At 33.1% G+C, this 15,421-nt stretch overlaps 1 protein-coding gene across 1 annotated transcript; it reads left to right on the top strand.

Annotated features, from left to right (window-relative positions):
• The first annotated feature begins 73 nt into the window (after nucleotides 1-73).
• LOC133197839 (chitin synthase chs-2-like) lies at nucleotides 74-14,501 on the top strand. The gene is made up of 16 exons (XM_061334028.1): nucleotides 74-825; nucleotides 3,992-4,063; nucleotides 4,321-4,458; nucleotides 4,688-4,773; nucleotides 4,956-5,043; nucleotides 5,691-5,844; nucleotides 6,356-6,475; nucleotides 7,777-7,912; nucleotides 8,006-8,206; nucleotides 8,525-8,752; nucleotides 11,275-11,999; nucleotides 12,214-12,320; nucleotides 12,579-12,750; nucleotides 13,107-13,228; nucleotides 13,475-13,680; nucleotides 14,095-14,501. The coding sequence occupies exons 1-16, from the start codon at nucleotides 74-76 to the stop codon at nucleotides 14,499-14,501; spliced, it is 3,714 nt and encodes a 1,237-aa protein (XP_061190012.1).
• The last annotated feature ends 920 nt before the right edge of the window (nucleotides 14,502-15,421 follow it).

Here is a 15,421-nt window from a genome sequence, read left to right as displayed (position 1 = left end):
TTACACAGTAGAGACGAATTTACTTCAAAGAAATGCCCAACAGCGAAAACGAATAATAATATTCGTCTTGAATATGGTAGCATTTTTTCTACAGTTATCAGTTTTACCTTTTCTTCTTGTTCCAAGTATTCATTATGTACTTAACAACGAAATATCCACCGTATCTGTCAACGGGGACAATGCTAGTGTGTATATACCTGATTCATGGAATATCAATGCTGAAACAGGTTTTAGATATGTGTTGTCACTTCTATTAACGTCCACTTTATGGTGGGAGAATTTTCTGGATAAAATCAATGGAACCGGAAAAGTCAAGCAGTTTCTCTTGAAAACAAGGTTTGAAATTGAAGAAAGCCGGTCTTATATTTATGTTTTTGTGTCCGTATTGAAACTCGTGACGGCAATTGTTTCTGCACGTCTTTTTGTTGGAGAATCCTTAGCGCTCTTCACAGTAGAATTCTGGGAAGCATTATTAAAAAATCAGACACTTAGTGATTATTCGGATATACTTATTCTAATTGCATCCGGTTTCATTGGATATTATGTGGCTTACACATCCTGCAAACTACATATGCAAATATTTTCTTTTTCTCTACCCTGCCTGCTATCTACACCAGTTGCAGTAATTCTGATGACAGTATACTGTCAAAGCAGTTCAGACTATTTTTCATCTATATTCAATTTTGACAAAGAATCCTGCTGTGATTTTCCAATCTACAGTCCCTGGTATCACGTGACCTTAGCCTCACTCTGGTTTCTTTCCTTATACTGGGTTGGACAACACATTTGGACTCCACAACAAGAAAGGCTTGCAAAAGTAGACAGGTGATAGATTATTTTTTTCCTTACTCATTTATAATGTAATAAGTTGTTTATATTAAGGTACAGTAACACGGATATCAGGTTGTATACTTGACATTAGAGCCAGAAGAAATTAAGTCTTTTACAAACACTGTTATACAGGTGGTTCTTTTAAATGCAAGCTTCAGCAATATAGCCATCTATCCTTGTTAAGATGTATAGATTTTTTATTTATCTATTTTTTTTTCGGGGAATTTTGTAATTTGTTACTTTAGTATTAACAATTATTTTCAATGTTTAGTCTTTTTTTTTTTTTAAAAAAATGACATAATAGAAAAAAATGTCTCTGTTGCAATTCAACACTAATATTAAGTCATCTGTATAGTCAATCATAAATTAGTGAAACATCAAGCTAAATTTCCATGATTCAGTGCAGATTTCGTGATTCATAGGAATATGCCTAAAACGTGTATTCAATCGACGCATAGCAAAGAAAATCTATTTTTATCCTTAAAGCAGAACATATACATGTAATACTAGTAAATTGATCTGACTTGCATTTTTCAAGTTGTAGATTTAGGATATTCTCACACTTTTATTGATTCGTGATTCGATCCTTTTGCACCAGTTTTTTAATTAAGTATATAGGGGGTATTCAGTGTTTTGTAGTTGCATATTAAACTTATTTCACAAGTGGGGCAGTATTTTTGGATATTTTCACGAGTGCGAAGCCTGTCTCAAAAGGGGAAAATATTCCATAGCCAACTATAAAACATCGAATTTTCTTTTTCCTTTGCCCCTGTCTATTCGTACCACCAAGTCATAGGCTCTTAGGTAATACATGAGCGTTGAGACGTATAGCCTAACAATTGTGAGATGAAAAAAAAATATTCTTGATTTGTAGAAACTACGGCAGTTTTAGTCTCTGTCAGGATGTTTACTTCTTTTATCTAATAACAAGTCAGGGAATTCTTCTTTTTTTACAACATTCTTTGTGAAAAAAAAAAGTTTACCTGCACTTCTCATATTTTGTCAGAATCTCTGACAGAATATCATTTTTATATTCTTTCACATTGTGACAGAATATCACTTTCATTCAATATAGAAATTGCGTTATTTCACTGTTGAAAATGTAATAAATGTATGTAAAATGTAATGAAAATGTAACCCTCAAGGAAAAAAATATTTTACTTCTCATTACAACAGCGTATTTTGGGTCGATATCTAGATTTTCTAAAATTTTTATTTTAATGTTCGAGAAGATGTGCAAGGTAACCGCTTTGTCATAGTGTCTTATTTGCATTGAATTAAAAGAAGAAATAAACATTAGCTTAGTTATACTATCTGCAAGTTTCTGGTGACTTTAGAAGAGTCTGTCAATAAATTGTCACGTTTTATATGCCTTGACAACATGCTTCCATGTCCTGCAATTAAAAACTGTAAAATTGATTCATGCATGCAATGTCAGCATGAAAAATTTGCCCGTGGCTGTTTGGTTTGTTCCTGTATCCAGATTAATGAAAAAAAAATTACTCGGCAAAGCAACACTAACGTTTACATTCAATTATCACAAAAATATAATTTTCCAGAGTCCCGTGTGCATATCAGTGAAAAAAAAGCATTCTAAGGACTCCTAAAATATCTTTGTAATCAAAGTTATAGAATTCCTAATACATAAATAAATTCACTACTAAATATTACCTGTATCTTTGAATCTCGGCCGCGACTGACCTATGTCGATAAAAATGGGATACTAGCTGTTCCTTCGCCATGCTCTCGGCACTTTGTAGTGAAAGTTGCGGGTCCTTCGGATGAGACCTTAAAAACTGAGGCCCCTTGTCACGGCAGACATTGGCACGATAAAGATCCCTCACTGCTCAATGGCCCTGAGTGCCGAATGTAGGTAAACAATTTGAAACCTTCACCGGTATATGGTGACGTCTCTATATAAGTGAAAATTCTCGAATTGGACGTAAAACAACTCACAATCAATCAATCAACAATTACAATTATTTATTTTATTTTTCACCTAATGTTACTTAATATGTGAAATTTGTGAAACATGTTTACTCTTATCTTACATGTACTTTTTATTATAAAGGCCATATATTTTTGATAAACGTTTATAGTAAATCAAATGTTATAATGGCATATCTAAGATATTTATTTTCAAAGGATGCATTTACCAAACTGTACTATTCTAATGCAAGGATATATATATAATTTGATTAGGGTATTTAGCTTTTGAATATTTGACGTCATATAAATAGTTAATCTAGTCTGAAGGGGTTAAATGTTTGTGTGAACAAAAACCTACCTTAATTAAAAGAATTACAGTTGAACTTCGGTATCTCAACCATTGACATCCCGAATACCATGGATATGTCGAAGTGATTGTGAAGTCCTAACTGCTTATTCTTTTATCATTTTACCCATGATATCACGAAGGTTTTTCGCTTTCCCATCGAGATCGAGATGACGAGGTTTGACCGTATGTATTTATATCTGTAACATGTAATAATATAATATCAAGGAAAAGCATGTATTGACAAAGTATGTCTTATCGATTTCTTTGCTCGATACTTTGCGTAACATCAATCGGTGTACCTCTAAAATGCGTACAATTGTTTACTTTCCCAAAAAAATATGAGCATTAATATTGTATACGTACATGGATACATAATTAGTTTCCTCTGATTTGAAGAGTTTTGGGTTCACAAACTATTACTGTCGGATTAGTAGTATGTTTGCTTATGTGTGTTATTTACAACAAAACAAGAAAGTTTTGCTAAAACTAAGCAAAGATTATCAGCAATTTATATTATTATCATTTAGAATTATGCAGTCAGTCAGATTGGTTTAGAGCGTGTCACGTGCAGGGAGACAATATGAGATGTATCCCTCACGCGCAGGGTAACAATTGTGTTGTCTCTCTTCAGATGACAATGAAAAAGCTTGAGCTATATGGTTTTACTTGTTGCTTTGAAATATGCAGCATTGCAATGGACATACCAATCGTCACGCAAAATTAATTGGTAAATTACTTTCTTGAAATATACAATGGATATCCTATAGTCAAACCTTTCTATCACATGTGACGAAAAAAAGTTAATAGATACGAATTTATTTTCTATAGGTACATTGCAATGTACCTAAAATGAAAAACTTAAAATGATTGATTGTCTTTCAGATTATTTGTCAATCCATTGTATTGTGGAATACTGTTGGAGCAAAATTTGGTTTTGAACAGAAAACGCAGTCATCTGCAAATTATCAAAAGGAAAAAAGATGCAGGTACTCAGGAAAAGGACAATGATCACAAGAAAAATAGAAGTGAGGATGAAAACATAGTATATATGTAAGTTGTTTGATACACATTTGAATTATTAACCTTTGTGTGCATGATTTTAGAGAATCAAAATCATGAAGGAGAAGAAAAAAAAAAATTGTCTTTGAATTAGCACTGTCTTCATATTTTACATAAAAAATGAGTACTGAAATAAAGATATCCATTCAAAGGTTGCAAAAACAAGTTAAAGAAGACGAGAAAGGAGATGAACAATTCCCTCTTCAAACTCCCCCGTTTGTCTACGCATGCGCTACCATGTGGCATGAAAATCGCCTAGAGATGGTTCAACTTCTGAAGTCAATATTTAGGTACATGTAAGCAACAAAGATATTAGTTTTATAGAATCTTTTTTCACAGTATATACATTTTGCACCGGATGAAACTATATCCTTTAATCTGGAAGTTAACTTAAAGGTCTTAAAAGATGACTGAGAGATAAACTCTGCCATTCAGTCACCTTTAAGTCAGCTGTCAGTTAACTGAATGGCGTAATTTCACCCTTTACATGATGTGTATAACACGTCAATTTCATTACAGAATGGATGAAGACCAGTTTCTTAGGGAGAAAGAATATGAAATATCGAGTGACAACCGATATCCACATGATTATTACAAGTTTGAAGGTAGTTATAATTATTAAGTTTATCAGAAGCAATTTTAATTTTAGCTATTTTATATATGTATATATTTTCCTTTCAATAACAAGTCAATGTCCGAAACTTCCGGAAAAGTTTAGTTTGCTAGCAGACAATTCAACCATCTTATGTAAAAAAAAAAAAAAAATCTTCGAATATATCGTTTTTAGCTCACATCCTCTTCGATGATGCGTTTTGCAAAGGAAATCTTAACGAATTTGTAGAAACATTTGCTTCAGTCATGAACGAGGCTGCAAGGTAAGGAAAAATCTGTATTATTCCTCTCCTTAAGAAATATTCCATTTTAGAATGTACAGGGTTTTTTTATCAATTATTCTCAAAACTGAATCGTACTAGTGCGTTAAAGAAAAACCCACATTGAAATTGTTCTTTTCATATTGTTCGGAATTAATTATGAAACAATCACATTACATGGTATTGCATTTTGCAAGTATTAAACATTCTTTCTCATGAAAACGATTGATTGATTGATTGTATGTTGTTTAACGTCCCGTTTGAGATTTTTTCATTCAAAAAGAGACGTCAATGTATGCCGGTGAAGGGCTTCCAATTTAGACCTATACTCGGCACTCAGGGCCATTGAGTAGTGAGGGTTCTTTATCGTACCAACGCCTACCGTAACACGGGACCTCAGTTTTTAAGGTCTCATACCAAAGATCCTTGACTTTCACTTCTAGTGCCGGGCGTTTGGCGAAGGAACAGTCACCACCCGGGCCTCCCGATCACGAAGCAAGCGCCCTACCACTACGCTACGTGACCGGTCTCAGGAAAACGAATAGCATGTCTAAATGTGTTAACTCGTTTTTTCCATTTTTAAAGTTGCTTATTATTTCATGCTCATTAGAAATTCACAACAATCAAATTCATTATTTTTTTTCTTCCAGTTCTGTGCATTCTCAACCAATACAACTAGAAAAGCCAGTTATTATTTCCACTTACTATGGAGGACAGGTTATCTTTAGAATGCCGGGAGAAAATTTCCTGTACATTCACCTTAAAGATAAAACAAAAATTCGTCATAAGAAAAGATGGTCTCAGGTGATCTCTTTTATTAACAAACATTTAGCATGCATTGTAGGGACAATGAAAACATAAATATTTTTCCTCTCAGATCTTGAAGTTTAACCCTCTTCCCCGCAGTCTCGCATTTTAACGCATATACCATTTCCTATTTCTAACGCAAAATCACGCATATACCGTTTCCCCGCAATCACGCATTTTCACGCACTTTCAAAAGTAAAATTTAATCGTCAATTTAATGCCAATTCCCTTCTTATTTGTACTTGCTAAAACTTCATAAAATAAGAAATGTTATAATGTTATTAAATTATTACGTCATAATTATTTACGCTAAACTTTAGAGAAACTTGTACCTCGCTATAAATTGCTTGCGGAGAAAAGGTAACGTCATATTTCTATGACGTGAACATTAAGTGTATGTTGCGTCACAGTTCAGTAAGTTGTAAAGAGTTAATATTAAATATTTAAAAGAACGACTACCCAAATAAAGATTTTATGTATATATTTTTTTTTTGGTTGTAAATAATAGGTGATGTACATGTATTATTTATTGGGATACCGGCTAACAACCGAAATACGAAATGAAATAGAAAAGAATGCAAAGAAGAAAAAAGATCCTGAAAACATTGATGACTATTTTAAGAAAAAGGTATGAATATAGAATTGACGGGAAAATATAATTGAAAGAAAAATTTTGATGCAATCCATATCACCTCTACCTTATATTTTGGGCCATCAATAATGCATGTACTAATTACATGAAATTTCAGTTGTAACCATTACGGATTTTTTGTGAATCATTCGTACTTACTGTAAAATGTTCACACGTCAAGCTAATAAAATGAATCCTTAATTGCTAGAACAAGAGCAATGCAATTGTATGTAGAGGATATCTTTTAAGGAGGTTGGATCCTGCCATCAAAAGTAATGAGAATTTTTTATCAAGTATATTTTTAGAATTTATACAAATAGCTTAATTAAAAATCAAAACAAAAAATGGGGGTCAATGCGCTTCTTTTGGCGCTGCAGAGCATTTAGTTTGACCTTTTTGCACTGTAAATACGTCTTGCACATCAATCAATTTTTAAAGTTTTTCCTCCAATATTTTTTATTCAAATAAATTATGGGAACAAACACAGCCTTATTTCATCTCGAATAGACACATTAAAATTTGTGACAACAAAAACATTTTCAAATTACTCCGCATGTTCAATTATTTGACCTTTTTGCACTCAAAAAATTTCATTTTTCTGGCATTAAAATTTAACAAGCAAAAAAATCATTTGAAAGTAATGACATTTTACTGAATTTAAGAAGAATGGTTAAAAGTATCTTATTTATTCAGAAAATAAAATAAAAAGTGGGGGTCTGTGATGTTAATTTTTAGATATTACTAAAATAGTGCTAATTTTAAGCTTAAAGTAGGGATTTTTTTTTTCTTGATTTTCACAATATATTTGCTATATTTATGAAATACGATGATAGAATTTTTGACAGTTTATTTGATATATAATTTAGGACCAATATAAAACAGTTCACTGCACAAAATAACTCTGTGTGCAGGCTGCATGGAAAAGTAGGAATCCAAACTTAACATACTTTAAATACTTCGAAAGAGAAAAAATGATCATTTTCTTCTAAAAAACCTTCCGCCACAAAATATAGTTCCTCACTTAATGCTTTTGGTAGGGAATTTAATCATGGAGTTTTAACTGAATATAGTTTAATTGACATTGTAGAATCCAAATTTATTGTAAGAATTAAAACTTTATGCAGAATTTTTGAGATATAAATTAAAGATATCAATCTGCTCAAAAGCTCAGGAGCGAACCTCGTTAAATATAATATTTTTAAATAATATAAAATTATGAAAATTCTTTAAAAACATATATTTTTTCTGATGCATTGTTTGATTTTATGTAAAAAAATAATGGCATCAAATTTTCAAAGGCAGAGAACACATTTCTTCTTGCTTTGGATGGAGACGTAGATTTTACTCCTGGTTCTGTCAGAATTCTCATCGATCGAATGAGAAAGGATGAAAAAGCTGGTGCTGCATGTGGAAGAATTCATCCAATAGGCAGTGGTAATTGATCTATCCTTGTTTTCAGTTTAAAGAATTAGTGTATTTTACACTAAAATTGTTGTACCTCATATCAATCTGTCTTGTATTACATAGGCCCGATTGTCTGGTATCAGAAATTTGAATACGCAGTGGCACATTGGCTTCAGAAAGCTACGGAGCATGTACTTGGATGCGTTCTTTGTTCCCCTGGGTGTTTTAGTCTTTTCCGTGGATCAGCGCTAATGGATGATAATGTTATGAAAAAATACACCTTACTACCATCGGAAGCATCTCAGATCCTAATGTACGATTTAGGTAAGTTTGAATGGAAACATTTAATTATATTTTAAAGTATTGAATAATATAATATTACTATTAAAATAAAATTAATCATAATAACTGCATGTATACATTTCAGTTCAGGAAACTACATATACATTAAATGCAGAATAGAATTGTCTTCAACATAATGGTATATTTTAATGTTTGTGCAAAATTGAAAATTTTCGTAATGCTGAATTGTGTCAGTAAAAATACAATTAGACAGTGATTTACGTCCCTTGGAATGAAATCATTGCTTTCACGCACATTTACCAAATTCAGCAGTGTTCACTCCATTTTTCTTGACTCTAGGGGAAGATCGCTGGCTCTGCACGCTGCTTCTACAACAGGGGTACAGGGTAGATTATGCTGCCGGTGCTGATGCCTACACTTATGCTCCAGAGAGCTTTAATGAATATTTCAACCAAAGAAAAAGATGGACGCCTTCCACCCTGGCCAATATAATGGCTCTACTACAAGATGGGAAAAATACAGTAGAGGCGAATTCAAATATAAGTTGGCTGTACATAGCTTATCAAGGTTTGTTTGACTCCTTTGCTAAAGATTTGTTTCAATACTTGACAATTAAAAATTAAAAATGTACCTTTCATGTGTTATATGCACATGCGTTTATTCATTATTTTTAATTGTATACTGTAAAAAGGTTATTTTCGCCCTTTTACACTCGCAAACAATTTTGTCCCGCTTTAAATTCGCCCAGTTACAGCTCTGTTTAAGAAATTCTACTGTGAATTTGAATTCGCCCCGTTTTAAATTCGCCCACCTGTGAGTTGGGCGAAAGGGGCGAAAATAAAACAGGGATGAAAATTCCCCTGTATACAGTAACTGTTTGTGAGGTTTTCCTTTATGTCAGCCATTCATTTTTTTTCCTGATACACTACAGCTTTCTGTAGTGTATCTTTGATAGAACTAACCTATTATATCAAGAGTAGCAAGAAATAAAAAAAGGTATTTATTATTTACAAATTCATGTGCTTACATGGCCTTTAATGAACACAACAATTACTGTAATGTTTTAAAGCAATTAAAAAAAATATTGCAAGAAAACTAAATCACATTTCACTACTCACATAGTCACTCAAGGCTTCAAATGAAATGCACAAGTGTGAAAGGCTGATTCTGGCTTTAAAATACATGTATTTGGAAGCCCAGCATTTTGACTTTCGGATCCAAGTTCAGGAACGCCCCTTGTTACCACACAGTGTGACACCAGAATCAAATTTTCATTTCTGAGATTTTTAGACTCACTCATTTTGAGCACTCTCGTTTTAAATTTCATTTTTTTTTATGTTTGGCGGACTCAAAACTTCAGAAACATGCTCTTGCAGTACTGAATTAGATAATGTGTATTTTCTGACTGCTGTTTCTGACCTGTGACCTCTCCGAGACATGATTTCCTGCTCGTCGATCCCAGCATGATATAACTGAGTAGCACACGTCCTGTTGCCGGAGGGGTTAGTAAAGTTTCCCTCCAGTCCCGCGTTACTTGTGATTTCCTTCATAAGCCTCGAGCTCTTTCATTTGTGAACTCCCAGTACTTGTTCACCATATCACATATGGACAATACCTGAAACAGTCAAGGGCCGGCCGTAGAAAGGTCCCTCATTACTAAGGGCGTCAAGAAATCGTTATAAAACGTTAGAAACCGGCAAGACACCGTTGACCTGAAATCAAAACGTTTAATGTTTTATTCTATATATTCTTTTGTTCATCAATTATATAATACGAAAACCTGTGTAGAGTACTATTATAAATTTTACTAAAAAGGACAATTTACCGTCTTCGTTAGCTGCAAATGTTTCAGTCCTTCTTTGTATGTTTTAGATGGTCTGCCCGTAAATCAAATAAATTTTCCTTTCTCATCTTCTCCGATTTCAAACTGCGAACACTCTAAATTTTTGTGTTAGTCAAAGGCTCCCAGACCAAATGTCTTACAGTTATAGAAAAAAAAAACTGTGCACTGCAGAACTTGAGAAAGGTGCGACCTGAATACTTCACAAGTCCAGATTTTTTTCGTCGTCTTCCTGCAATGTTGGATCAGTTTGTCTCATTTTGTTCCCTTAGCTCTTTGATAACAATTCTTTTATGCCGCGTCTAAAACTTCATGGAAAACGGCAAAGTGGTGGTCATGTTCATCAAGAAATTTCATACTGTGAACGTTTTTCTGCTTCCAAATGACGCAATAATTCATGAACAATGAAGTAGAAAGTACGGGGGGGGAATATTTATTGTCGTCCTGTTTACGTACCTCCAATAAAAAGCGTTGTAACCAGTAATTCAGCATTTCTGCGTTCATTTCCTTCGTTCAAAGTACATTCTCTCGAGATGCGCGCCATTTATTGAACATTTCAACAGACCATTTCGTATTTCTCCGAGTATTAGGATTTGTCAGAGAGTCAATCAGCTTGCGCAAATCATCATCTGACACTGCGTCAAAAACCCTTTGATCCTGTGACTCGTTAACACATTCAAAACTTCTTTTTTCATCTCACCATCAATTTGATCTAATGAAATCTCCCGCAAGAAAATCCCCAAGTCAAATTTTATAGTCTGAAAGTCCATATATGTAGGATCTTCATCCCCAAGATACCCATCAATAGATTGTGAAATGTTAAGGTTTCCAAACTGACCTTCTTAATATCGGTTTTCGCCGTGTTGAAGAATTGCGATAGCATAAATTCACAACCGTCAACAATGGCGTTCAGACTTGAATGGACGAAGTAGAAAGTTCAAGAAATACAGCGTATGATGAAATTTTGATAAATCATGTCTAAATCAGTGCGTGGGAATGTAATTGAATCATGTGCTATTAACATGAAATTAATAAATCATGGGTAACTCAATACATGAAAATAATGATCTTAAGCATATAGAATACCTTTTAACTCGTGCATCTTCAGATATCGGACTCGGGGGACAAGCCACCTCGTCTGATATCTGAAGATACACTTGTTAAAATGTGCTCCATATATTACTTCAATTTTAGATATAAATGATCAAAGCTCAGTCATCATATAAATTTAAGAAGTTTTTTTTTTCAGGTTCTCTGATGGTTGCAACACTTATTGGTCCAGCAACAATTCTTATGATGATTGCCGGCGCCTTTGTTGCCGTTTTCAGTTTGGATCTTATGATGTCATACGTCACCTCTTTAGTACCGGCTATTACGTATTTCATCATATGTCTCACATTCCGCTTAAACGTTCAACTTGTGGTGGCTCAAATTCTTAGTGGATTTTACGTGTTAATTATGATGGTGGTTTTCGTCGGTGTGATTATCACGGCTGTGACGGAATCTCCGTACCATCCCAGCGTCATTTTCATCATGGGACTGGTTGCTATTTTCGTAATAGCTGCTTTACTTCACCCAAGAGAATGGGGCAATATTATATACGGATTACTTTATTATGTTCTTGTCCCTTCAGGGTTCTTACTTCTAGTCATTTATTCTTTGTGCAATTTGAATGACATTTCATGGGGAACTAGGGAGAGTGGTACAACGAAGGAGAAAGAGAAAGAGAATAAGGGTCTTCTCTACAAAATATTCTCTCCATTTACAAAGATTAAAGATAATTTATTTAAACCGAACCCTTCCGAAAAGGACGTGCTTCTTAAAGTACTTGCGACCATGACAGATATGGTTGGTTTTAGGAAGGATTCTGCATTAACTCATCCTGAAAATGAAAATTTAGGGGAGATTGCTGCAGAGACATCACCACCTCTTGAGACAAATTCTCAGGAACAAACGAAAGGAAGTTCAGAGAAAGTTTTTATGGAGAAGGTATACAATTATATAATTATATGAACATGTCGAAAAAAGTATGGAAATTATAGACACATTAACTTTATATAACGTTTATTTTAAAAATACATATGCCATTTTTCTGAAAATAAGATTCAAACATGAATGTTAAATGGAAGATATGATTAAATAAACATGCTCAGATATTCCGTCTAGAAAGCACTGTTTATTTATGCAGATGTTTAACAACGAAGAACCTAAGTGGGTAATTAAAGGCCCTTTCTCGGGAAGATATGTTAAAATGAAGGAAAAAGAAAGTGAATTTTGGAAAACATTTGTAGACAGGTACTTAATGTGTTTGCAGTTACATTTAGTGATAATTAATTAAATAGTATCTTGTACTAAAAATTAAATGTTTCCATGTGTTTATCAAGTTTAATAGTTAGTAACACTATTGGAAACCAACAAAGCTAATGTTTAATTATATAAGATGTTCAATGAATTATATTTTTGATTCGATGAAGCACATGATGAAAAGATACAACCTGGGAATAAAAAAGCAGTTTTCATCAGCTTTTTTAAATCAGAACTTTTTTATTACAGATATCTGAAACCTTTAGAAAGAGATCCGGCAAAAGAAAATAAGGTTAAGGAACAGCTGAGGGAGTTGAGAAATAACGTGTGTGGAGGGATGGCTCTTGTTAATTTACTTTGGATTGCTGTAAACTTTATGTTTCAGTTACGAAGCCCTGCAGTAATAAGTTTTAAACTTCCGGTATGGATATTTCCTAGTTTTACAGTCAAATTGAATTTGATAAGCATTATATTTCCTGTACAGTTCTCCATTACAATAAACTGATTTTTTAACATTATTTGAAAACCTTTTTGTTCATGTCCAACATGTCAAAGGTTCAATATTCATAATTTCCTTTGCTTCATCAATATGTTATATAATCATATAAGATTAATTTTTTTTCTGCTGAAAGCAATATTTTTTTCTCGATGCAGATGTATGACTTGAGTGCAAAAACTTCATATTGTAGTATTTTATTTTGGGTGAACATTGTTTCAATAAATTTGACATTAAATTTTAATCATTATCTTGGATAAATAAGTTGCTTTCAATTTCAGATAACCAACGGAGACGACGAAGAGGAGAATTACGAGATGAGAATTGAACTTCTTGGCCTGTTGTTCATTGGCTTCTTTCTTATCATCCTTATGATACAGTTTTGTGGCATGGTTATGCATAGGTAATAATATCGTATCCTGCTATACATCAAGAATTATAGGAATGCTTATACATATGCAAATGCATCCATTTGGCATTTTGGTACAAGTGATAAGATTATTCATTAAAAGAACCAACCCAGAGCTTTTTAATGGCTGTTCGTTTTGTTTCTTTTGATTTGTTTCTTTTGATAGCTTTTCAATTTCATTTCATGGAATTAATTGCCACTCCCTTCAGTGTTTATTTAGAAATCTCCAATTTCTTGCAGATGGGGAACATTTTTGCATCTTGTTGCTATAACGGAACTTCCGAATCCCTTTAAAACAAAAATCAAAACAGATCAACGTTTAGAAATTCGAGAATCATACGAGCATGCAAAAGAGGAAAATCTGGAAATGCAAGAAATACCAGAAGAGGATATTCAGGCGGAAGAAAACGCAGTTTTAAGGCAAATTGAACAATTACAAGAAACAGGTTGGGAAAAAATCTTTACACTGCATATATATTTTTTTAATTCTTTTCGCAAATTGTAAGGAATTTCTCATTTTCATTTTGTGCTAATTGGGAATTGCTTAAAGTTGTTTCTGTTGTGGAACCAAATTTGCTCATAGATTATCTCAAGATTGCCCTCCAAACGAAAAATAAATTCTTTCTCCGTATCCAAAATGTTTCGTCCGTTACTTTAAGAAATTTGTATATTTATCTACAAAAACAATCATTGTATACATCTTGACCTGCAATAAGATTAATCACTTAAAATCAAAAGAATTAAAAAGGTAAAGGTAAACATTATAAATTAGATAAATAAAAACGTAACTTTTAATTCTAAAGATAACTTTAATCTTGATGTCAATTTTAAAAATAACTTTAATCTTGATATACACATAGGTACCAGATATCATAACGATTCTTCACCGGAAACCAGTTTACCAAAACCAAAACGGAAGTCCATTGACTACAAGCCGATCAACACTCGTGAATTATTCCAACGTTACAGGCAAAATACACACCACCGTATCAAAGCCAACGACGACCGAACACGGTATAGAAGAAATGAAAGAAATTTGCATCAGCGATCAGTTTTCAGTGAAGTAACGAATTACAATCAGCGGTATGGCTACAACCATAATAGATGGACAGATAGAAGAATGGATACTTCCAATCAAAGAGATGAAGTCAGCAGGGAAAGAGATAGAAGGCGGGATTTTCATTTAAGAGGGGGACTGATGGGAAGAACTTTTTCAAGATCTTTACTGAAGTATCAAAACGAAGACTATAATGAATACAAAGACTAGTGATACATGTAACAAATGCTAACAACCACACAAACAAACATAATCATCTTGGAAGGTCCCTTCCTACAAGATCATTCTGCTGAAGATGTGATGTGTTTTTTTTTTTCTCCAATTTTTTTTGTACAATTAATATATATGAAGAAACTAAGTGAAAGAATTGAAGGAATTGATTTTTCCCATAATTTTCTCGATTTTTTTTTTTGGTACCAATATGGCAGGGAGTAAATGTTTAGAGAAAATTGTACATTGATGTGCAAAATATCTTTAAGATTGTATTATAACATGCAGAGCTCAATCAATTCATTCCATAAAAATATTTTGTCTGATAAATTGAGAAAAGGATAAACTCTTTCTAAAAAAAATTATGCAATGTGTTCATATTAACAGAACTATTTCATTTGTATTTTATATAACCAAAAGATCAAGACTTGTTTTTAAGCCCAGGTGGAAATGAAGTGTAAGCAGAGAACAGCAGGTGGTCTGGGAGCGGAGCCGCCATGAGGCCCCCAGTAGGTCTAGGGCGAAACCCGCGGAAGCTCCTGAGTTTTACCAAATATTTCAATCATTTTCTTGCAGGAAATATCATGCTGTTTCGCTTTTCTTTAGAAATAAAAGACTTAGTAATATTGTTTTTAACGCAATGTGTACTTCCACGGAAACATTTCTACTTGTACTTGAGGCTGGATATTTTACCGATATATTGGTATCATCTGCACTTCTTTTATATTTTTTTTAGCAAGTTCAGCAACAAATGTAATAAATGTTAGTTAAAGAAAATATTGTATTTTAAATCATATACTATTTCATCAAGCCATTCAACGATATGATTATTATTTAATTTCTCTAATATCTTTAATAATTGTCAATCCGTTATAGAACACTTACAAACTAATGAATGATTTATTTGGATTTGGCAATGA

This window comes from Saccostrea echinata, unplaced genomic scaffold (genome assembly GCF_033153115.1).
Source record: "Saccostrea echinata isolate AGI-Se365-2 ecotype Australia unplaced genomic scaffold, CSIRO_AGI_Sech_v1 ptg000032l, whole genome shotgun sequence".
Taxonomy (NCBI): Eukaryota; Metazoa; Mollusca; class Bivalvia; order Ostreida; family Ostreidae; genus Saccostrea; species Saccostrea echinata.
Note: the sequence above shows the minus strand (reverse complement) of the source record. Positions and strands in the feature narration are given on the sequence as shown.